This window comes from Leucopleurus acutus (genome assembly GCF_964270905.1).
Source record: "Leucopleurus acutus genome assembly, chromosome: 7".
In the NCBI taxonomy this organism is placed as follows: Eukaryota; Metazoa; Chordata; class Mammalia; order Artiodactyla; family Delphinidae; genus Leucopleurus; species Leucopleurus acutus.
This window is the reverse complement of record NC_139150.1, coordinates 30,780,446-30,803,761: the sequence shown is the minus strand read 5'-3', so window position 1 is coordinate 30,803,761 and position 23,316 is coordinate 30,780,446. Positions and strand designations below refer to the sequence as shown.

General features: G+C 41.5%; 1 protein-coding gene across 1 annotated transcript in view; it reads left to right on the top strand.

Moving 5' to 3' along the window:
- Positions 1-20,387, top strand: part of PLPPR1 (phospholipid phosphatase related 1) — a 175,298-nt gene extending 154,911 nt beyond the window's left edge. Inside the window, exons 5-8 of the mRNA XM_082843203.1 lie at positions 6,690-6,940; positions 10,520-10,696; positions 14,595-14,726; positions 19,528-20,387. Coding sequence (XP_082699329.1) covers positions 6,690-6,940; positions 10,520-10,696; positions 14,595-14,726; positions 19,528-19,560 — 593 coding nt within the window. The 3' untranslated portion in view covers positions 19,561-20,387. The remainder of the gene's footprint in view (positions 1-6,689; positions 6,941-10,519; positions 10,697-14,594; positions 14,727-19,527) is intronic.
- The last annotated feature ends 2,929 nt before the right edge of the window (positions 20,388-23,316 follow it).

Below are 23,316 nucleotides of genomic sequence, written 5' to 3'. Positions count from 1 at the left end.
ATACAGCCACTATGGAGAACAGTATGGAGGTTCCTTAAACTAAAAATAGAACTACCACATGACCTAGGAATCCCACTACTGGGCATATACCCTGAGAAAACCATAATCCAAAAAGAGACATGTACCACAATGTTCACTGCAGCTCTATTTACAGTAGCCAGGACATGGAAGCAACCTAAGTGTCCATCGACAGATGAATGGATAAAGAAGATGTGGCACATATATACAATGGGATACTACTCAGCCATAAAAAGAAACAAAATTGATTTATTTGTAGTGAGGTGAATGGACCTAGAGTCTGTCATACAGAGTGAAGTAAGTCAGAAAGAGGAAAACAAATACTGTATGCTAACACATATATATGGAATCTAAAAAAAAAATGGTTCTGGTGAAACTGGAGGCAGGACAGGAATAAAGATGCAGACGTAGAGAATGGACTTCAGAATGGGGACAGGGTGGGGTGTGGAGGAGAAGCTGTGACAAAGTGAGAGAGTGTCATGGACTTATATACACTACCAAATGTAAAATAGATAGCTAGTGGGAAGCAGCCACATAGCATAGGGAGATCAGCTCGGTGCTTTGTGACCACCTAGAGGGGTGGGATAGGGAGGGTGGGAAGGAGGGAGACACAAGAGGGAGGGAATATGGGGATATATATATATACATAGAGCTGATTCACTTTGTTATACAGCAGGAAGTAACAAAACATTGTAAAGCAATCATACGCCAATAAAGATGTTAAAAAAAAAAACTACAATGAGGTATCACCTCACACTGGTCAGAATGGCCATCATCAAAAAGTCTACACATAACAACTGCTGGAGAGGGTGTGGAGAAAAGGGAACTCTCCTACACTATTTGTGGGAATGTAAATTGGTACAGCCACTACGGAGAACAGTGTGGGGGTTCCTTAATAAACTAAAAATAGAACTACCATATGACCCAGCAATCCCACTACTGGGCATATACCCTGAGAAAACCATAATTTGAAAAGATACACGCACCCCAATGTTCATAGCAGCACTATTTACAGTAACAAAGATATGGCAGCAACCTAAATGTCCATCAATAGATGAATGGATAAAGAAGATGTGGTATATTTATACAATGGAATATTACTCAGCTGTAAAAAAGAATGCTATAATGCCATATGCAGCAACATGGATAGATCTAGAGACTATCATACTAAGTAAGCCAGACAGAGAAAGAAAAATATCATATGATATTGCTTATATGTAGAATCTAAAAAGAAAAATGATGCAATGAACTTATTTACAAAACAGAAATAGACCCACAGACATAGAAAACAAATTTATGGTTACCAAAGGGGAAGTGGCGAGATAAATCAGGAGTCTGGGATTAACATATACATACTACTAATATATAAAATAGATAACCAACAAGGACCTACTATATAGCACAGGGAACTAGCCTCAATATTTTGTAATAACCTATAAGAGAAAAGAATTTGAAAATGTATATATGTGTAACTGAATCACTTTGCTGTAAACCTAGAACTAACACATTGTAAATCAACTATACTTCAATAAAAACAAAAACTTTATAAACTCAAAAGTGCTTTATATATATAGCAGTTATGAATTTGAGTCTATATCTCAAATATGCAAACATATCATTTCTTTTATTTTTACTGAGCTGCAATTCACATACCACAAAATTCACCCTTTTTGGTCAGTTTGGTGGTTTTTAGTACATTCACAAAGTTCAGCAACCATCTTTCTTCTGTTTAAGTCCAGAAAATTTCTTCATCCCCCCAAAACAATCCGATGCCCATTAGCAGTCACTATTTTCCCTTCTCCTCAGACCCTGATGTCCACCATTCTACTTTCTATCTGTGGATTTGCCTACTTTAGACATTCCATATAAATTGACCATACAATGTAAAAAAATAAAAATAAAACAGGAGTATTTTTTTTCCCCAAGACCGCATGTGATGTGTGATTATTTCTTAAGTGGGGCAAGATCTATACACACTCCGTTTTCCTCAACAGAAGTTCTTGGCCCACTCTTCAGAGTTTAAGCTTAAGAGCAGGTTGGTGTGCACAGGGCTAAGTCCAATCCCAAATCAGCAGGCTTCCTACTGGAGTGCCTCAGCTCCAGTGAACTGGCATCTCCTCATACCGCCACTGCCATGACAGTGCGGTGCATGCAAAGCTATGGCGCCCAGCATGCGTGTCTGTTCCTCTCAGGAGCAAGACACCAGCGCCGGTGCCCCTGCCACTTCCTGCCTAGTTGTTGTCCCACAGTGTGTCTCTAAATACATTTAGAAGAATAAGGGGGGAGAGGAGACAGTCCCAGGCAAATTCAAAGAGCAGAACTCATCCAGTGGAGTGACAGCATCCCTACTTTCTGAGCAGTCTAAATCCTGGATCTCTGATTCAGGGGGCAGACAGGAGAGAAAGGAAATCTCCCTAGGTTTTCTCCCATGATCTTTGTCTTCAGAGGAGAAGCTCAGGTTTTCCATGAGGTAAAACTGTGTGTGTGTGTGTGTGTGTGTGTGTGTGTGAGAGAGAGAGAGAGATAGAAATCCCTCACTGATTATCCCTTCAGGTTGGCACTATGAGTTTCCATCTTTTTTCACTGCCATTGTTTGTTTTAGTGGACAGTTGAGAGGTGCTCTATTAGAGGCTGTTAGCAAAGTGCCATTTTAAACTGGAAAATTATACACTTATAATTTAATGTGGAATAATTGGCCTTCAGTTCAGAGGCTCCACCTAAAGTCACAGGTTCTTTGTGGCTAAAAGGAATTTATTCCTTTCTTTGCTCACCCCACCAGTCCCTGCTAATTATTACTCTGCAGCCTGGGTCTAGGCTTGCTAATGAAGGCCTCCTGTGTGGACTCAGCAACAAGCAGTCTGGCTTCTGTATTTTGACCAGTTCTTTGTTTGGGAGGCCTAAAGAGATCCTGATAGGAGCCCTATTATCATTTGCCAGTACACCAGTTATCTTTGGCTGAGAAGATCTTTGTCGTACGCATTTCCTGCGTACGTCACTGCTTTCCCCTACTACATTCTTGGTTGAGTAAAAGGATAGAACTCTGCACTGATTCCTTGGCAAGAAGCAGATCACAGAGTTTCACCTACGTGTCCTAATTTACTAGTGATCAAAGATCCTAATTTGTCCAAAGACGTCCTGTCTGAGATCAGAGGGATCCTGGTAAAACCCTCAGAGGGGGGAAAAAGGACTTTTTTTTTTTTTTTTTTAAAAACACTTTCATCTCCTCTTTCTTCATCCTTTGACTTGCCTGATGGGTGTCAGATCCTTTGAGGCCACAAAGAAGAGGCACGCTCAGGTTACCTTAGCGATCTGTATCATCAAAACAGGGACCGCAGACAACACCGTCAACAGATGCCAGTCTCTGTCCTAATGCCACATTTTTTCTAGCCTCCTGGTCCTCTCAGCATTCCAATGCCCCTCACCCCTTAGGGATGTGGGAATTCACAAGTGCTTAGCCCATTCCATGCCAGAATGTATGGGTCTTGGGAGGAACCCTAGGGCTCAAACAATTTGATCCTCCCTCCAACATTGCCAGTGCAGGCTCCTGTAGTTCTGATACTGTGCTGGATGTGGAACTTCTCTAAAAGTTGTCCAGGGCTCCTGAGCTACATCCCTGGGAGGCACAGGACATGCTTCAACTTGATTTCCAAAAATCATTCTGGAGGTTTCTATTGCCCTGCCCCTGGGGTTTGACAGCCAGCATGAGGCAAGGAGCATGGGATGCCCCTTCACTCCTTCACAGCCAGACCAGGCAGGGTTCTGTCTCCTTGGGAGACACCCTCAGCCTCATCTTCCCCATTCTAGGGTTTATTTTAGAAATTCAATGGTCTTATCCTATAGACCATGGCTCTTGGTTTTCCCGTCCAAGTCTTTTCAGAATTCCAAACAAAAACAGCAGTACGTGTCTCAAGCACGTAGCTCTGGCAAGCCAAAAGAGCTTTACTTTTAGACTTTGTGTCTGCTATAAATCCATTCAGAAATGTGATCAGCATCCCTGAAACAAGGAACACCATTGGGAGCAGAGCCATAAGATAAGTAGAACCAGCTAGGGAGGGTTACAGGAATGAAAAATGTATCTGTTAAAATTTCAAAAAGATTATCTCACTTAAAGAATTTTAGCCACCAAGGTAGGATATATAGACACTTTAAAAGCATCTCCTATCAAATCATATATTGCAGTACAGGAGACCATAAACAGTGTTCTACCTGACTCTGAGGACAAAAGCAGCTCTGTTTGGCTTCTGAGGCTTGTAACATACACACAAGGAGCTCAGGATTAACAGAGGAATAGCTGGAATTTCTTACAAAAGCCCCGTATGATCTGACATTGTCTGTGAATCACCGCTGCAGCTTCCACTACACTTCGTTGGCATGGCCCATGCCAGGCAAGTGGAATCCCTGGGACTGCCCTTCTCAAGGTACATCAAATACACCAGAATGAAATGTTTGGAAAGCAAATGCTTGTTAAGCCATCAGGAGAAGCAGACAAAATCCAGGAGAGGCAAAGAGAAGAGGGGAAAGCAACTTTCAGCAATAACATCACATGGCAGCAAAGTGGAAATCTGCCCGTCACAGATTCACTGTGACCATGGACCTGGTACTTCAGACACCTATCCAAGGAGCCTAGAAATCCTCTATCTCAGAAAGAATTCGCCCTGATTGGAAGCATTTTGACAAATAAAATCCCAGAGGAAGATGCTGTCACTTTTCCCTTTTCAAATCACATGTTACCCTAGTTTCCTGGAAAAGTGTGTCTAGACAGACTTACTGCCCCTTGAAAAAGCCAGGGACCCGGTCTTTGAGAATCTTGCTTGAAGATGTAAAAAAAATTTCTAACCAGACTTTCAGAACCTGTGGGTGAAAATTACCACGAATGATCAGCAAATGCCTACTCTCAGAGGTCAGACGCTATGAGTGTGAGCCGGCTGAAGGTATTAAAAGAGCCAGTTCTCATTCTGATAAAGCACATACTGGCAAAGCCACAAAAAAGAAAATTATAACAATCAATACAGGTCAAAATGGAAACCGGATGAAGGTTTCAGCCAAACTTGTCTTTGCTTCTGCTCTAATGGATTGACTTTTAGCTGCTGAAGTCAGCACAATTTGCAGATTCAAGACATTGAATATGGAAGTCAAAATTGGATAGAAATTTAATTGAAAATATAGCAGATCCTTGACATTTACAAGGGTTAACGCTGCCTCTCACACTTGCCAACTTCTCCCATAATTGAGTCGCACTTGAAAAGTCTTCTTTATCTCTTCAGATGACTTGTATGTACCTTGGCTCTGCACAGCTGCTCTTGATATAGTTAACAGAAAACAGTCCACAGGTAATCTATAGATGTATGTATAGGCTTTGAAAGGTCCACAGTGAAACTTCCTATAGGGAATTCTGCTTATTCATGTTCAAGCTTGTTGGGGGTAATCCTATATTCCTGTGGAATTTACCAGAGAACAGATAAAATCCAGGAAATATAGCCTACCCACGGGGTTCTTGGCCAAGCAGGCCAAGTCAGCATGGTGGGCAAAATAACGCCTTCCTCGCTCCGACTTGTCTATGTCCTAACCCCTAGAAACTGTGGATACATTACTTTACATGACAAAAAGGAATTTATATGTGTGATTAGATTAAGGATTTTGAGATTATCCTGGGTTATTCGGGTAGACAATGTAACCTTATAAGAGAGAAGCAAGAGAGTGAGTCACGGAAAGAAACGTGACAATAGAAGCAGAGCTCGTATGACATGATTGCTGGGGAGGCAGGGGGAGAGCAGGGGCACAAGTCAAGAAATGAAGGCGAGAAGCTGGAAAAGCAAGGAATGAATTCGACTCTGGAGCTTCCAGGAAGAACACGGCTCTGCCAACGCTTTGATTTTAGCCCCGTGAAACCTATTTGGGACTTCTGACCTCCGGAACTGTAAAACAATACATTTGTGTTGGTTTAAGCCACTCCGTTTGTGGTAATTTGATACAGTCAACAACATTCATCTTTAACACTCTTCCTCCTCGTTTTCTGTTTCCAACACCCAATGAAACATCCAATTCAATCAAGGTTTCTAAAGTGATCTTTTTCTCTCTTTTAGGGACGACTCTCTAACAACCTCATTCTCTCACCTGCCATGATAACTCCTCCAAGGAGTATCTGCATTTCCAACAGGACCAGGGGGAAGATATTTTCTATAGAAGGAAAGAGAACTAATGTTGAGTAACTACTTAATGCCAGGCACGCAGTGGGTGTTTTGCACATATTTTATTTCATCTTTCCAACTCCTTTCTGAGGTATCACTCCCCCCAACCACTTTGTGATAAGGGTACCAAGATTCAGAGAAGGTCAGCAACTTACACTGTGAACGAGTCACCAGAGGTGGGTCTGGAGCCCAGCTCTACATGACTCCAAAATTCAAATTCTTTCCGTTAGCACACGCTGCTTCTAATTTACTTATACAAAATAATGAAATGCTAACAGCAGCGTGACTGCACCAATTTGGAAGAAACAGTGGTTTGGGAAGCAGGCACCAGTCCCTGGAAAGATAAAGGTGAGGGGACAATTTGACTCTGGGGAGGACCTTTCTGATAGGTTGTCATGGACTCTCACTGCTGTTTTTCTCTCAGGGACAAAACCAATCGATGGGGTATATCACCTTTCCTAATTATTTTAAATCTCCTCATAGGGGTATTTGCTTTTGGGCTTTTTGCTACTGACATTTTTGTAAACGCCGGACAAGTGGTCACGGGGCACCTGACGCCGTACTTCCTGACAGTGTGCAAGCCCAACTACACCAGCGCAGACTGCCGGGCGCACCACCAGTTCATCAACAACGGGAACATCTGTACTGGGGACCTGGAAGTGATAGAGAAGGCTAGGAGGTCCTTTCCCTCCAAACATGCTGCTCTGAGCATTTACTCCGCCTTATACGCCACGGTGAGTATGACCCACGTGGAGTTGTGGCTGTGATGGGTCTCTCCGCCACGCTCCCCCCCATTCTTTCATTACTTCTGGTGACTTTTAAAGTCATGTTACAATATGTTTCTCCTTTATCATGCTGTTGCCCCCACCCTCAACATCCCAATTTAAGACCTGCCACAATTTGAATCTGCAAATTGTGCTGACTTCAGCGCCTAAAAGTCAATCCATTAGAGCAGAAGCAAAGACAAGTTTGGCTGAAACCTTCATCCGGTTTCCATTTTGACCTGTATTGATTGTTATAATTTTCTTTTTTGTGGCTTTGCCAGCATGTGCTTTATCAGAATGAGAACTGGCTCTTTTAATACCTTCAGCCGGCTCACACTCATAGCGTGCCAGAGAATGTTAATTCTGGCAAGACTGTTGATAATCACTTAGTCACATCCTCCCATTTTACAGATGCAGAGACTGAGGCCCAGAGAATAGCTAAGAACACAGAGTCAGAGCAGAGGCCCAGGCTCCTGGCACCGGGTATGGGGTTCTTTCACTGGCCAGAACTGCACTCTTTGCCAAAGCTTTGGTTGTTTCTAGAACAGCACACATTTCTCACACTTGTCTACAAATTTGCAGGTGTGTGCCTCGTGTGAACGCCTGCCCGGGCAGTGCGGCAAACCCGGATAAAGACATGGCTTTCCTCTGCTCCTCCTAATACTCTTCATCACTTTGCCAGGACAGATGGGTGATCCTAAAAGACCCCGAACACCCACAAGTTTACTTCTCACTGTTCCCTGGGTCACACAAGTTTTGACTGCCCCCACTGGGGTATAATATTCTAAACTTTTTGCTCTCATCACAGAGAAAGCCCAAAATGTGTCTCACATCTTAAAATAAAAGAAATGATGGTGTCCATCTTTTTTTCCTGCTCTTTAATTGCATCCACTTTGGAAATGACTTCATTTCACCTTTTTCTGACCTCTGTTTCCTTAGAACCAAGCGTACAGAAGTAGAGGGATCAGTGCAAAGGTTCCACTCCTGGATATCATGTGTATTTACCTGTGGATGAGTGACTATTGCTGAAAACACCCCTTTTCCTTCAACTTATTTTATATTCAGGGTGTGACTAGTCTAGTGATTCTCAGTGAAAGGTGAGGTAGGAGGAGGCAGAGGAAAGACCCCTTTTCAAACTACACAGTCTTCCCAGAGACTCTGGGTGTGCCCTCGCCCCACCCCCAGGGAGCATGTCCCCTCTTATTCAACGACAGTCACTGCACTCCCTGAGTCTGCTTCTGATGGAAGTGTGTCCATGCCATTGCCCCAAATACATACATTCAGGGTGGAGTAAAGGTGACTGACTACAGGTCTGGTCCACTTAGTAGAGTTTGAAAGAAATTGCTGAATATTCTCTTTAAAACAATGGCGCTTTTTTGTTCAATTTATAGGATAACATCTGTAGGATCAGTTTTCCAAAATAAGTCTAATTATTTCTTTTAGATCTACTCTTTAATGAATACATATCAAAAGTGATTTCAGCTACCCCCATATTAAGGAAACATGAACATAAATAATACAGAAGTCTGATTTACAAACAGACCAGTTTAGCTCAGTGAGATTTCTTGGCTTTGCTGCCCACCCCCCAAAAAAATCTACACCAGGTATTTTTTAAACAAAGTCTTTTCAGGCATTTGGCAGTTTCCAGTTTTCAAAATAATCGCTTTGTATCTTAGATTATCTAGGACCTAAGTCATATGAAGCAATGTACTCTTGCACCTTTTTCTGTATTTTTATCAAACTCAAGTCATTGTTGTATGAAATCAATTTTTACAACACCATTATAAAAATAAATCTGTTACTCATCAAAAAAATACTGTCTTGTCAAGTGAGATATGAATTTCTCTTTCTTGGGAAGAAAGAAGTCATCTTACTCAGAATAGATGCTTATATAGCACGTTTTCAAGGATTCAGATATAATCCAATTCAAATCATGCCCCACAGACAGACTATAATCAGAAACCCTGATACAAGATTCCAATTGTGAAAACATTTTTCCGAGCCCCTATTATGTGTGCTTTCAGAAATTACTCAACAAGGATTTCCTAAGTACTAGTTAATGCTGTGAAGAATACTAACTAACCACAGGCCCATGTTATTAATAGTTTGTAATCTTGGGCTTCCCTGGTGGCGCAGTGGTTGAGAGTCCGCCTGCCAATGCAGGGGACACGGGTTCGTGCCCCGGTCCGGGAAGATCCCACATGCCGCAGAGCGGCTAGGCCCGTGAGCCATGGCCGCTGAGCCTGCGCGTCCGGAGCCTGTGCTCCGCAACGGGAGAGGCCACAACAGTGAGAGGCCCGCGTACCGCAAAAAAAAAAAAAAAAGTTTGTAATCTTATAGGAAAGATTTATAAAGGCTTTAATTAAAAAACAATATAGAAGCATAAAAAACTAAATTTAAATGTATCTAGTATAGATGTTAAGTGACATTTCCTACACAGCCTCAGAATGGTGTAATGATATGCTCTAATTTATGTAACTCTGATCTAACCACAGTTTTATAGGGTATCTATTACATGTAACAAAGAAAATCCCATCTTCCTGTATTCACACCAGCGCTGAAGGATCATTCTAGGAAATTAAGTTTCCACTATAATACTTTAAAATGCATCTGTGTGAACTTACATGTGCTCAGGCCATACAAGCACACCATAGATTGTAATTTAAGTATTGGCATACTAGTTTTCTGGGTTGCAAACTCATTTAGCACACTTGTTAAGAAGCGATGATAGATCAATTACGCCCTCTAGTGGCTTCTTGTAACCACCACCAAAGGTTGTGTAACAAAGTATTTACTTGTTTGAAAGAGGCACATCTTCCTAACTCTAAGCCACAAGGGACACATTTGGTAACTGAGCCTATGAAATACTTAGGAGTCTTACCCAGCTCCTCACAATGGAATAAGAACAACCTACAACTCACATGTCATAAGTTGCATCATCCTTTACTTACATCAGGACTTCCCAACTTTTTATACGTCGTGACCCACATAGAAAATTTTATTTTAAAACATGCTGGAGTAAATGAATGGATAGGGCTGATCAAGCTATCACAAGGATTGTGAGAATCAACTTCCCAGCACAACTGAAACGTATTTATGTGACACACTGGTTTGGAAGTTCTAATTCAGTCAATTAACTAATGCTTTTATATTCATTGAAAGTGTGAAGAATCCGCTAGGATTATGGGGGACACAAAAAGTGAAATGTATTGCCACTCACCTACCTGGTCTTCTCCATAAAATTAATTCTCATAGAAGATTTATTTGGCATCTGAGATTCTTATCTGGGTTTCCTAATACCCCAAGTGATTCTTTAGTTTGTTGCATAAAAACTGCATGCTCTGAACCTGATTATTATGCAGTCATTCATGTCACTGTAATTTCTGTTCCCATGCCCACCAGAATACAAAGCACCGAGACCCATGTACATTCATTCATCGTTCTTGCTTTGGTGCAGGCCCGTCTGTGTGTGGTGTATGTCCATGCATGTGTGTATATACACCGTATGCAGAGGCTGCCAGTCACTCCCTGGTCTCTGTCCTAACCTAGATGTACATCACAAGCACAATCAAGACGAAAAGCAGTCGACTGGCCAAGCCGGTGCTGTGCCTCGGGACCCTCTGCACAGCCTTCCTGATGGGCCTCAACCGGGTCTCCGAGTATCGGAACCACTGCTCCGATGTGATCGCGGGCTTCATCCTGGGCACTGCTGTAGCCCTGTTTCTGGTAGGTCAGCTTCCCTCTACTTTTTTCCCCGCTGGTGCCCTCTGAAAGGCTGCCCAGGATCCTGGCAAGTCAGGCTCCCCAGACTCCAGTCTAAGTCCAAGGTCCTCTGGCCCCAACCTTGTGAGTTGCAGTTGCTCGCCAAGTATCCTGTGCCCTTTCTTTCAGAAATATGACTGCATATTCCCCCTGTGGGTCAGGAGTAGGATGGCTTCAGGAAGGACGGCTTACTCCACTTGCTTCAACCCTGGCCTTGGGGCTGGGCAGAAGCAATTTAGCATACCTTCAAACCATGATTCTCTAAATACTTGTTCAGAACGTACTGGGAGCATAAGCTAAGTGTTGCTTGGGGGAAGAACAGAGAACGAAATATTGACGCAAGCAGGCAGCTCCTTCTCCAGCATTTCAAGAAACTCCACTCTGGCCCAGACTTGCATATCCCACTCAGAGATATGAAAACCCTCAGCTAACCACACCCAGACTTTTTAGGGGGACTCTTATCTGAACATGCCTCTTAGGCATCTTATTTCCACCGTAAGTGGCCTCTCAACAACATAATACTTCCTGGAGAAGGGTTCTGGTTAACTTACATTGCTTTTTTAAATTTTTACAGATTTGAGGTATGATAGGCATACAATAAATGGCATAGAAAGTGTATAATTTGACCAGTTTTGACCTACAGATACATCCTTCTCTCCCACCCTTCCTTTCCCTTCATTCCTAAGCAACCACTGATCTTCTGTATTAGATTACCCTGAGATTTAATATTAATGGAATCATACAGTATGTATTTTTTATCCTGGCATCCTTTACCCAGCATAATTATTTTGAGATTTATCCATGTTGTAAGCATGTTATCAGTAATTCCTTTTTCTTGCTGTGTAGTATTCCATTGCATGGGCATACCATAGAGGTTCAGTTTTAAAAATTATCTTCAAGGATTTAAAATATACCCAGAAGGGATTTCCCTGGTGGCGCAGTGTTTAAGAATCTGCCTGCCTATGTAAGGGACACAGGTTCGAGCCCTGGTCCGGGAAGACCCCACATGCTGTGGGGCAACTAAGCCCGTGTGCCACAACTACTGAGCCTGTGCTCTAGAGCCCACGAGCCACAACTACTGAGCCTGCATGCCACAACTACTGAGCCCGCATGCCACAACTACTGAGCCCGAATGCCACAACTACTGAGCCCGCGTGTCTAGAGCCCGTGCTCCGCAACAAGAGAAGCCACCACGATGAGAAGCCCCGCACCGCAATGAAGAGTAGCCCCCCACTCGCCGCAAGCAGAGAAAGCCCGTGCACAGCAATGGAGACCCAATGCAGCCAAAAATAAATAAAATAAATTTATAAAATAAGATAAAATACACTCAGAAGGATTTACAGTAAATCACTAGGCCTGCAGATGTTGTGCATGAAATCAATCTCCTAATAACATTCAGCAGGCCTCCCCTAGGAGACAGAAGCCATCACAGCCTGGATGTCCTTCCTCCCCTTCTGTCCTTTCTGGTCCAAGGCACCTGTTAAGACTAACGTCACACGCAGATAGATTGCACAGGCCTATGACCTAACTGCTCCTTGTCCTACCCCTTCCATACAGGGATTCTGTATGTATGTCCTCCCCAACATACAAAATGCACATATGCCTCTCCCAACCTCTAACTCAGAGTTTCCCAATATTTTTACCTGCTCAGATACACACACAAAATGCTCGCATTCACTCAGAACATTAACTGGCAAGCTCCATTTGAATTCAAAATTATTTTTAATGGATCCAGTCTTTCTTTCTAAAGTAAAAGATGAGGGACTTAAATGCAGATTCTCTGGGTGAAGCAGCAGGAAAAGTGGTGCTGAGATGATCCTGAGATGTTGAACTCTCAGAAGATATTTCCCTGAGGGTGATTTTTAAAAGGGGGAGAGAATACAGGTGACTTCAAGAGAAGAGAGGATTTTACAAATAGAGATCAATAGTACATAAGTGAAGGCTTGAACTCCAAAGAAACACTTTTGCTGTCCCCATCAGTCCTGGATCCAGCTCAACCCCAGCTAAAGAGAAAAAGCGGTACTGACTGTTCCAAGCAATTTCATGGGGTCTTTATGGGATGAAATCCAAAAACTTTGTGTTTGCCGAGGCCCCATACACAAATTCTGCTTTAACATTAAACTTGTGTTCTCTCAGTAACTTGCAGCCCTCTTTCCTACCACTTGGTTACTGTTAAGTCTTGTATTGCCTTCCCAATTGATGATGAATGTCAAAATTTGTTTTCCACAAATGATCTTTATGTAAGACCCATACCTGCTGTTGAACGGGTCTGGTAGGAGGCAGGCCACACTGTCCCCCACTGTATCTGCATGTACACACCTCACATATACACTCGCCAAGCTGGGAAATGGGAGAAGCGGACCTTGTAGAAGAGAACGGAAGCATTCCAAAGCAGAGACTTGGGAGGAGGCCGAAAAAGGGGAGTCTGAACAGGAGCATATTTGTGGCCTGTGTTCATTATGGTTTTGTGTTTCTTATGAAGATGAAAGTGGGGGAAAGGGGAAGGAAGTTAGTTGAACAATTACTACATGCCCTACACTTTATATACACCAAATCATGTGCTCCCAGGACAACCCTTACAATGTTTTTTTTACTGAGGTAACTTTGGTTTATAATGTATGTTTCATGTGTACATTATAATTTGACGTCTGTATACAGATGCTCGCCCCCAAAAGTCTACTTTTCATCTGCCACCATATAATTGACCCCCTTAACCTATTTTGCCCTCCCCCCGCCCCCCTTCCCCTCTGGTAACCACCAATCGGTTCTGTGTTTGTTTTGTTTATCTTGCCCTAACAGTATTCTTATCCTCATTTTATAAAAGAGGAGAGTGAGGCTCGCAGATAAGTAACTTGCCCAATGGCCACCCAGCCAGTAAGCCAGGAATCTGACCTGCTCTCTCCAACCCCAGAGCTCCTACACCCTCCACTTCTCCCATTTCCTGAATGGGGGAAGTTTAAGCAGAGCTGGAGAGTAAGGTAGAGGAGAGCCGGGTAGAGAATATTCATGTGAATGTTCTGTGGGGTTTGAGGAGCTACAGGAAAGATTCAGAGGCACTGGATATAGAAAAAACGATGCAGAACAATGGAAGAGAGTATGGAAAGAGACAAAAGATGGTTAGAACAGACTTAGTTATGAAGCGGCCTCAGTAGGAAATAAAGACAAGTGGGTAGTAATTTAGAGAGGGAGTTTTAATGGAAGCAATAAAAGTGCCACTAATAAATGATGTGAATATTTGCTAAGTAACTTAAGGGTAATCATCTTAGGTAAGAGTTAAAGACTAGCTAACATTGCATTTTTGCTGTATGTAAGAGGCAGAATCCTATAGCGGTGGTGTGATTTAGAGGCTATGGAGTTTAAATCTGTGTAACCTTGGGCAAGTTACCTAAATTCTCTGTGCCTCCTTATCTAAGTTGGAGAGGATAATAGTACCTCCCTTATAAGATTGCTGAGCCGATTAGATGAAGTAAGGTAAACCCTCAGGACAGTACCAGACACATAAGTGGCCCTCAGTAAATGTTAGCTGTTATTATGAGGTGCTTTACATTCATCACGTCTCTTAATTGTTGTAAATCTATGAGGTAGGTATTATTCCCATTTTTACAGGTGAGGAAACAAGCTCAGTGGGGGTAGACTGAGCATCTCTGGCCATCTGGTGATCAAACAATGCTTCCTCAGCACCTAGAATGTGCTCAGCAGCAGACAGCCTGAGCCATGCCCCAGGTCTTTCCATGGTCCCTACCCACTGGCTCACAAGTCACTATGCAACGACATTCTAAGGGGGAAGGCCTGCCACCCGCAGAGATGGCCAGGCATTGACGGCCGCAGTCTGACCCCAATCTTTTTTCCCCTCATCCTGCAGGGAATGTGTGTGGTCCATAACTTTAAAGGAACACAAGGATCTCCTTCCAAACCCAAACCCGAGGACCCCCGTGGAGTACCCCTAATGGCTTTCCCAAGGATAGAAAGCCCTCTGGAAACCTTAAGTGCACAGGTACAGTAAAGTGGTTTTAGCAAACCAAACCCGGAGGCTCCAGGCCTGTTATCTTGGAGGTCAACTAATCCATTTCTCTACTGAAAACAGGACATAACTGAATCCACCCAGCAACAATAAAAATCTGACATAAAGGCCCTCAAGAACTTCACAGCTTCCCTCAATTAATCCTGTATTCCTTCCAGGGCTTGGCCCTTCCTCAGGAAGTTCTTAGTCATGTCTAACTTAAACCCCAACTGCTTCAGGATACCTTGACCTCCAATGTAGTAACACACTTGTGAAATTTACACCAACCCTTGTGGAAGGCCAATTTGATTTAGTAACTAGGACAACATTTGGAAAGAAATGCTTTGTTACATCCAGTGATAGATGTAAACTGGCAGCACATTAAGAAAGGTAACTAAGTATCCTTTTGGATCTGTTTTGATGACCATCAAAAATTCAATGCAACAGTACTAACTGATTACTTATTTACACCAGGACCTTGCTTCATGCCAGAGATGAATGACTAGCCACATAGTCCTGTGCTCAAGGAACTCACAGATGATCAGGAAAGGTGTATATAAATCAGTAATCATAACATGGCATGCTGAATCAGATACACGAAGCACTTTGTGAACACAGATGAAGAAGAAATTTATTCTAAGGCAGGGAAAGCCACGGAGAAGACTTGCCACCTGAAATGAGCCCTGAAACATGGTATAAAGCACTGACTTTTGCCTGAGACACTTGCTAGGTTCTTTACAAATATATTTTTATTTGAACAAAAACTTACTGAATCAGTAGTATAATTCCCATTTCACAGATTGAGAGGAATATGAAAATAGCAACAGTAAATTTCTTCCCCAAGCCACATAGCCAGCAAGTGGGAAAACTGGGGTGAGTAGCTCTTTAAGCAGACAGAATGGGGATAACTGATAATAAAACAGGGTTTTTATATCATGACACGTTTTTCATGTAGCTGACTCCTGCTAAAGTGTTTATTTTCTGTAATAGTCTATCTCGAAATCTTGTTGTATTTGGCATTTCCTTACTAAATCATTTTTACAGATTGCAAGAGAAGCACATCTCCTCCCACTGGAATTATCATGTACTTCCTATCAATATAGTATAAAATATTTCACTATTTAAAGAGTAACTATCAGACGTCTGAGAAACTATCCTACTTCTTTTCACATTTAATGAAGTCTAATGTTATTAATGAACCAGAAAAAAAAAAAAAGCTATTTCCACCTTGGGAAAAATATTTAGGGCTCTCCATTAAACCCAGTGCCAAGTATTTTGTTCGTTTTCCCTTCACCTGTATTAAGGTGAAAATTTTGACTTGGTCCAATTAGAAATAACATAGTGAAAATTTTACTACTGATTTATTTATATATAGCCAGTTAATGCAGGTTGAATGACGAATTAGCTAAATAATAAAACCTTGTAATGAAATGGTGAAATAGAATCTCCCTAGTTTTTCTTCCCTGATTATGTTCTTGTACCTGGTGAGGTCAGAGTTGTTCCCTCTATTTTTTGAGATGAAGCAACTAATGACAAAGGTGAATTCGAAAAGCAAGCTGAGATGTTTGCCAAGTTCCACAAACATATCAGTCTGTCCTTGCAAATGCTGTTGACTTTACCCTGAATGTCCTGGCCAAAGAGCACCCTGTTTCTGCCCCATCCTTTTACCCAGCACTGCTCAAGCATCACCTTCTGTCTGAAGCCTTCTCCAGAATTCTCTCTTCTCCCTCAGGACCAGTAGTAGTTGACCAGGCCAAGAGACATCCAGGCCATGTTTTGGGGGATTCTACTTACATTGAAAAATGAAGGGCCAACCTGATTTCAGAACCTGCTGTTCGCAATATAGATTTTAAACATTCTTTAAAAATATGCATTAGTTTATTATTCACTACAGGCAGTAGTTGAACTTTTCAAATCTGTCCATGTATCTTTATTTCCATGTATATCCCCTCATCTGGGCACAATTTGAGGCCTTTCGTGAATGCCAGGCTTGGGTCAAAGAGACCCCAGGGCCCCAGGTGTGACTGCCCCTCACAATTAATGTCAGTAATCCCCTCATATCTGCCTCCCACAAGGACTGAGAGATTAAGTATATGAACCAGGTCTTTCTTACCCTCTATATTTCCTGGCATTCACTAGGGGTGAAATAAATATGTGATAGATGGACAGATGCAAGCCAGAACCAAAACCTGAACTAGACCCTCTAGTCAAAACTGAGAACCTAAAACTGGGCTCTAGTCAATATCTGAAACTCCATGGTAAATAGAAGTTTATGAGTAATGATGAACAGGACTTCTGCAGGCTAGTCAAAATAAAGCTACAGGAAGCCGGATGGAAAGTATTGCCTCTTAAGTGATGCCTTCCATACTAGTTGTGCAACATTCAAGTAACGAAGCATCTGCTTTCCACATGGGTAGTTAGGAGGATATACCCTTTACTTGTGGGTCAAGAAGAGAAAATGAGCATTTATTGCAAGCCCTCACATTCAGTCCTTACAATAATCCTGCAATTTGCATTATCATTCGACTTTATAGATGAAGTAAGGCAAAAAGTTTAAGTAACATGCCGAAGGTCACCCAGTCAAGATTAAGACCCAGGCTCATCTAATTCTAAAGGCCCTAAAAAAAAAAATTCCATTTTGAAATCTACAACTCTCAGCATTGAATATGGAAACATGCTCTAGGGGACAGTGTGTGTGAGCTGAGCTGCACAGGGCTGGCAGAGTTTACACTGAGCTACACCTCTTCCAAAGTAAATATGCCCTGTGTTTTCCCCTGTGGGCGAGGGCTTCCTGTGCAACAGCAGCAGCCATGGCTTCTACTAGAAGCTGCTCCTTTGTCATTTCTGGGATAGAACCATCTTCCCGGGAGGGGGATCTGAGAGAAGATATGAACCTGTCTTTAAAGCACACATTCTCACACGTGAAGTCCATCCAGCTCTTCAGAGCGCCTCAAGGAGAAGACTGTCTAACTGGGAAGGGAACGCCCTCACCCTCCCTTCCCTTCTTCCAGAGACATCCTTTCCCCTTTGCCACACGGAGCCCCAGAGCTGCAGTGTTCTTTCCTCCTCTCCAAAAGACCAACTCAAATTTGAGTATTCTTCTGTGGTTGAGACGATACATTTTCTAAAATCTTTCCCCAAACTAAAGAGAAACCAGAAAGTAAAAAATTACAGAATCCAAATGGAACAAAAATGGTTGAGTTTCCAAAGCATTATTTTGTGATGCAACAGAGCTGTTGTATCCTAGAGAGACCAGCTCCGAGCTATCCTCGTCCTGTGGCCTCATACCCACTTTCACCTGCGTAATCAAGCTTAGCGTTGAGCAACTGTGTCTTTGTTGAACACAGTTTATATTAACAGAGAAATGAGAGATGAGCCAGTGTGTTAACTCACTGTGTGTGGTATAAAGTCTCCTGTGTCTCCTGATGGGGGCGGGGCGATATAGGGGGGAGATGATATTTTTTTCTTTAACAAAAAAGAAGGATCCAATCTATCTCAAGACTCAGATGCCTATGACCTTATTCCAGAAGATTCTGATTCAGCCATTCTGGGGTGCAAAGCCATATAAGAAAATAGTCCCAGAGGAATTCTAATGCTCACCACCCCTTGATTTAGAACTAGTGATATTATAGACTTCAAATTATAAATAGAAAAAAGAAAAGACTCAGAGAGTTAAAGAAATCTGCCCAAAGTCACCCAGTTAGTTATCTTAGGCTGTTAAACTACTTTATCTTTACCACCCACTTTTAAATGGACTCTTATAAACCTATAAATGACCAAATTATTGACCAAAAGTTTAAAAAAGAAAGCATATTATAAAAGTAAAAACAAATTTTTCACATTATGGCAAGAAATATAAAAACCTCAACTTTCACAAATATAGGAGACAAAAGTACCTTGAAAAATATGGAATATTCAGTTTCTAAAATTCATAGTTGAACTCTCAAGAATATACATCTCTAGTGTCCTAAAAACAAACAGGAATCTGGAAACCCATAATAAATTAGATCTAAAGCCACCATTTCTTAAGGTATTTAGCAATCCCATGGACTGGAAGTTTTAAGTTCAAACAAAAGAGAAAGACTTGGGCCTGAAAAAAGGTGGGATTATGTATAAGTTATATAAAACCAAAGAGATAAGGGTTATTATGAACAAACCATATAAACAAAAATTAATGGAACTGCAAGGAAAAGTGGACGAAGCTGCAATCATAGATTTTAACACTTCTCTCAGTAATAAGCAAATGAAATATAGTAAAAGACAAATGATTAATAAAGTTGATCTAAGGCACATATATAATCCTTCTCAAAACACACAAAACATTTAAAATAGACCACATGCAAGGCTATAAAGCAAATCAAGAAACTTCAAAAGCATCTAGATCACATTCTCTGGAAATTCAAAGATACCTTAAACCAAAAACCCCTGTGCATCCGAAAATATTAAACTCATTGCTCTGGAACTCATGACTCGGAATATATCATATAGAAATTTTTCAAAGATTAGAACTGTTCAAAATTAAAGCCACAATGTTAAAAAAAGATGTGGGGTGAAGCTAAAGTTACTTCTAGATCTTCAAATGTTTCATAGAATATAGTTAAGTATGATATAAGACATGGTCTTATTTGGGTTGAAAATCAGGGAAGTTTTAATAGAAGAGGTAACAATTCGAGGGTCCTTGGAAGAGCATGTCAGGGAGCGGGAGCAGAATGAACTTGAGACAGAAAAGCAAGAGGATATTCTGGGGAGAATGTGTGCATGAGTCAACTAAGGTTTTATCTGCTTGTGTTCGCAGAATCACTCTGCCTCTATGACCGAAGTTACCTGAAACGGCTGACGTGTCACAAGCTGCTTTTTTTTTTTTAAATCACCCTCCAATTCGATACTTCAAGGCACACAGTTACTTGATGTCAAACTGTGAAGACAAGTATTATGTTTATCTAGTTAGAGGCTAATGTTTTGTACATTTTTTGTATGAGGAAGTGATGTAGCTTGCCCTGATTTTTTCTTTTTTTTTAGTCAGCTTTAATATATTTATGCCAGAATTTTAAAAAAATTTTCTTCTTCAGGTGTGCATTGAAGAACCACATTTATTCAATGGTTGATGTTGTTTTGTGATATTTGTACACAAACCTTCTTTTCTCAGTTTTATAGACACTGAAATGAAATAATTCACTTTAATCTTTTATTATCACAGTTGCTGCCTCCTCCAGAATTTTTGAATTTAAAAATAAAAAAAACTTCTGAGTTGCAGGGAAGACAATGTTGGTTTATGATAAATCGCAAAATCAATTGTGTAGAAAGAAGTATTGCTTTGAAAAAGAGCTTTTTCTGATTCCTTAACATGTGATTGCATTCGAAGTTAAAGTAACATATTAATAAAATCACCTAAGTTACATAAACAATGGCAGGAAATCCTGGATTTGAGGAATGTTGGGTATGATTCTTAGGTAATGGCCTCTCCTGGTTAAGAAATTCAAGATCTTTTTGCAATTATGTCTTTGGGCTGGCAGGTGACACTGCAGCCTTCTTTCCCAAGAAACTGCTGGTACCAGCGTCCCCTGTCAACTCAGTTTTGTAGATCATATTGTATGGACTTTATATGAAAATGAATATTTTACAGTTTGCACAGTATTATTTTGCAGAAAGGGTATCAGAGCATCTACAACCTAGAGCCCCAGAGCAACAGCTTGACTTTGTGGCTTTTAATTGTTCTAGAATTTTAACTGCATCACATTTTTCTAGCATGGTAATAACTAATGTGTAACTTCCTTGAGAGCGGGAGCTCCCTTGTCTGTATCTATCAGAATGTTTTCTCGACACTTCCACGTTGGTTCTTCTTAGCTTTTTTTGTACATGTTTTTTTTCTAAAGAAAAAAGTTATCACAAAATGTATCTTGGCTCGTGTCCTTTGTTTGAAACTTCATCCACTGGGCAAAGGTATTTGAAGAGTCACAATGACGTGACCTCAATAAGTGTTTATCCTCCTCAGTTCCAGGCCTATGGGATCAATCCTAATAGAGGCATGACTGATATGTCCTTTCACGAAGGAGTGTGTGTTTAGACAAAAGAATTCTTGAAATTAAGACACTCGGAGGCACATTCTGGATGCCTAGCAAGCCACCTTTGTCTTCAGCTTGCCCATAGATACTTCTAAGGTGTCAGTAAAAAGTCAGAATCATTTTTAGGAAAAGTTACCTCTGCTAAAACTCATCCCCCATCTCATTCAGGCTTAAACTTATTTGCACTTACATGTATATACACTCACACACATCTTTTGAGTGAAGTCTGACTAAAAGTTGGGAAAGTGGGCAAGAAAGGAAAGTGTTGAAAGCCCTACTCATCCCCGATGCTACGTCACAACCATAATCTGGTTGTTCAAAACAAGGAACCCAGAGAAGCTGTGATGACCCCAAGGCGGTGCTATACACGTCAGCATTGATATTAGAATCCAGGTCTGCCCAACTCCAAATTCCATTCTTTCCACTACACCAAAATGTCTGCAAACCAAGTCCACATCTTTTCAGAGGTTTTTCAATGTCATCTACCTACTTAGGTATTAGAGTATAATTAGATGGTGTAGCTGACCAAAGCACATCATGAGAAAGAGGCATTCTAGTTACGAGAAGGAATAATTTGTAAGCTCTGAGGCTTCCAATCTCGTATAAACTACCTAAGTATAATGTTGCCCAACTTCAGAGTGATTCATCTTCTAAATATATAATTATCTAATAACGGCAATGAGAGCTCAGTTTCATTGTTCATAAGACATTCTGAAAAATACTGGCAGACTCTACTGATTTTACATTGCCCATCTCTTATCACAATGGGAGACCATCTAAATATCTGACTACCAGATATGGCATTTCCAAGAACATAAGTTGACCAAGTGAGGCTTACCCTTCTCCTCCTTTCTCTGGTTTCGATCTGGAAGAACCAGTTAGAAGTGTTCTGAGATCTCTGGCCACAGACTCCAGTTTCCTGGCCTTGATATGTTATTGGTGACTTCAGTGAGGGATGCTCCACAGGACACGACACTGGAGCACTTGGAACTAAGGACCATCTCTGGGCTCACATCCCTGGGATCACGGAGCCAGTCTGATTCCTCCCATTATGACAAGGCAACCTTAGTGTTACCCCTGATTTAGCCCCAAGTCATTTCACTGGCTTCACATTGATCTTGGAAGCCTGCCATTTGAGATTCATTTCATAAGGCTAGAGACCCCCCCACATGGGCCTTTTACCCAGGACAAAGCCCTCTGTGTAAGTAGGAGGAGTGGTCACTATCACCTCAGGATGAACTCTGCAATGAGCTTTTCTTCCTCTTTTTAAAGAAAGCCCAGAGGAGCCTGAGAAGTCTGACTCACTGTGAGAGGGAAGCAGGAAGAAACAAAAGAAAGGCTGATATAGTGTGTGGACATAAGCAACCTCATGAGACTATCAGCCCCTGAGGATATTTATGACATCTTTCAGTTCTTTGATTCTGTACCCAGAATAGGATCTGACAGAGCCAAGTTTGTCAAATAGACAGGTTCCAGGGTTCCAATTAATTTGTCTGAAGGAGACTGTGACTCACTTGGAAATAAAGAGAATTTGCATGGGGCCTGAAGGTAAATGAAAGATAAGTGTATTTAGATACAGAAATAAGGGTGAGGAAACTGCACTCAGCAGTTATGAAGATGTGGGTGCCTCTCTTGGTAAATTCTAGAGCTCTCTCTAATTAGACTATAATAGACAGAAGGACTGTATGTAGCTCCAGTGAATCAGAAATGCAAGCAGGCATAATGCCATATACAGGAGGAGGAGCAGACATTATTGGTATGATTTAAAGAGCAGAAGAGACAGGAATAGCATTTTTGTTTCCAATAAATTGCCTTGACTTCCCTAGTATATGCAACTACCAGAACTTCGAGGGTGTTTAAGTGTCTTGGAGGCAGACACAAATACCAGATTGCCCTAGTTCGTTGTAAGGAGGTTGCCTTAAGTCTGTTACACTATTCTTGCCCTGCTGAACTCAAGATGTGTACTAGAACGTGTCTGTTATTTACTGTCATCCCTTCTACTATCACGGGAATTTTGGAATGAACATCAAATCTCTTGCTTGCATCTTAGTTCTTGGTCCAAATATCCCAGGATTGAGTGATACAATCATTCAACAGGTATTTAATGAGCATCTATTATGTGTCAAGAGTCATGCCAAGAACTGGGAATATGCAACAAAATTGACCTATTTCTCACCCTTATGGAATTTTGGGTCAAGTGGAAGAAAAGGAGGACCACAAAACATTTAGTGCTTTGAAGGGAGACTTAATTTAGATAGGGCAAGTGTTATGTCTTCTTTAAAGTGACATACACATTACAATGAGTTGGAGATGAATAGACAGAAAGTAACCAAGAGAGCAGCATGTACAAACGTCCTGGGGCAAAAACGAGTTTTACACATGTGAAGAACTGAAAGAAAGCCAGAGTGACACCCACTATCGGGTACCATTCCAGGGGAAGTTTAGGGCCTGGGGCCCCCTACCTTTTGCCGAGTCCTTTGTGGGGGTCCAGCTCTTCTCTGTGTTAAGGCAGCCACCAGCAG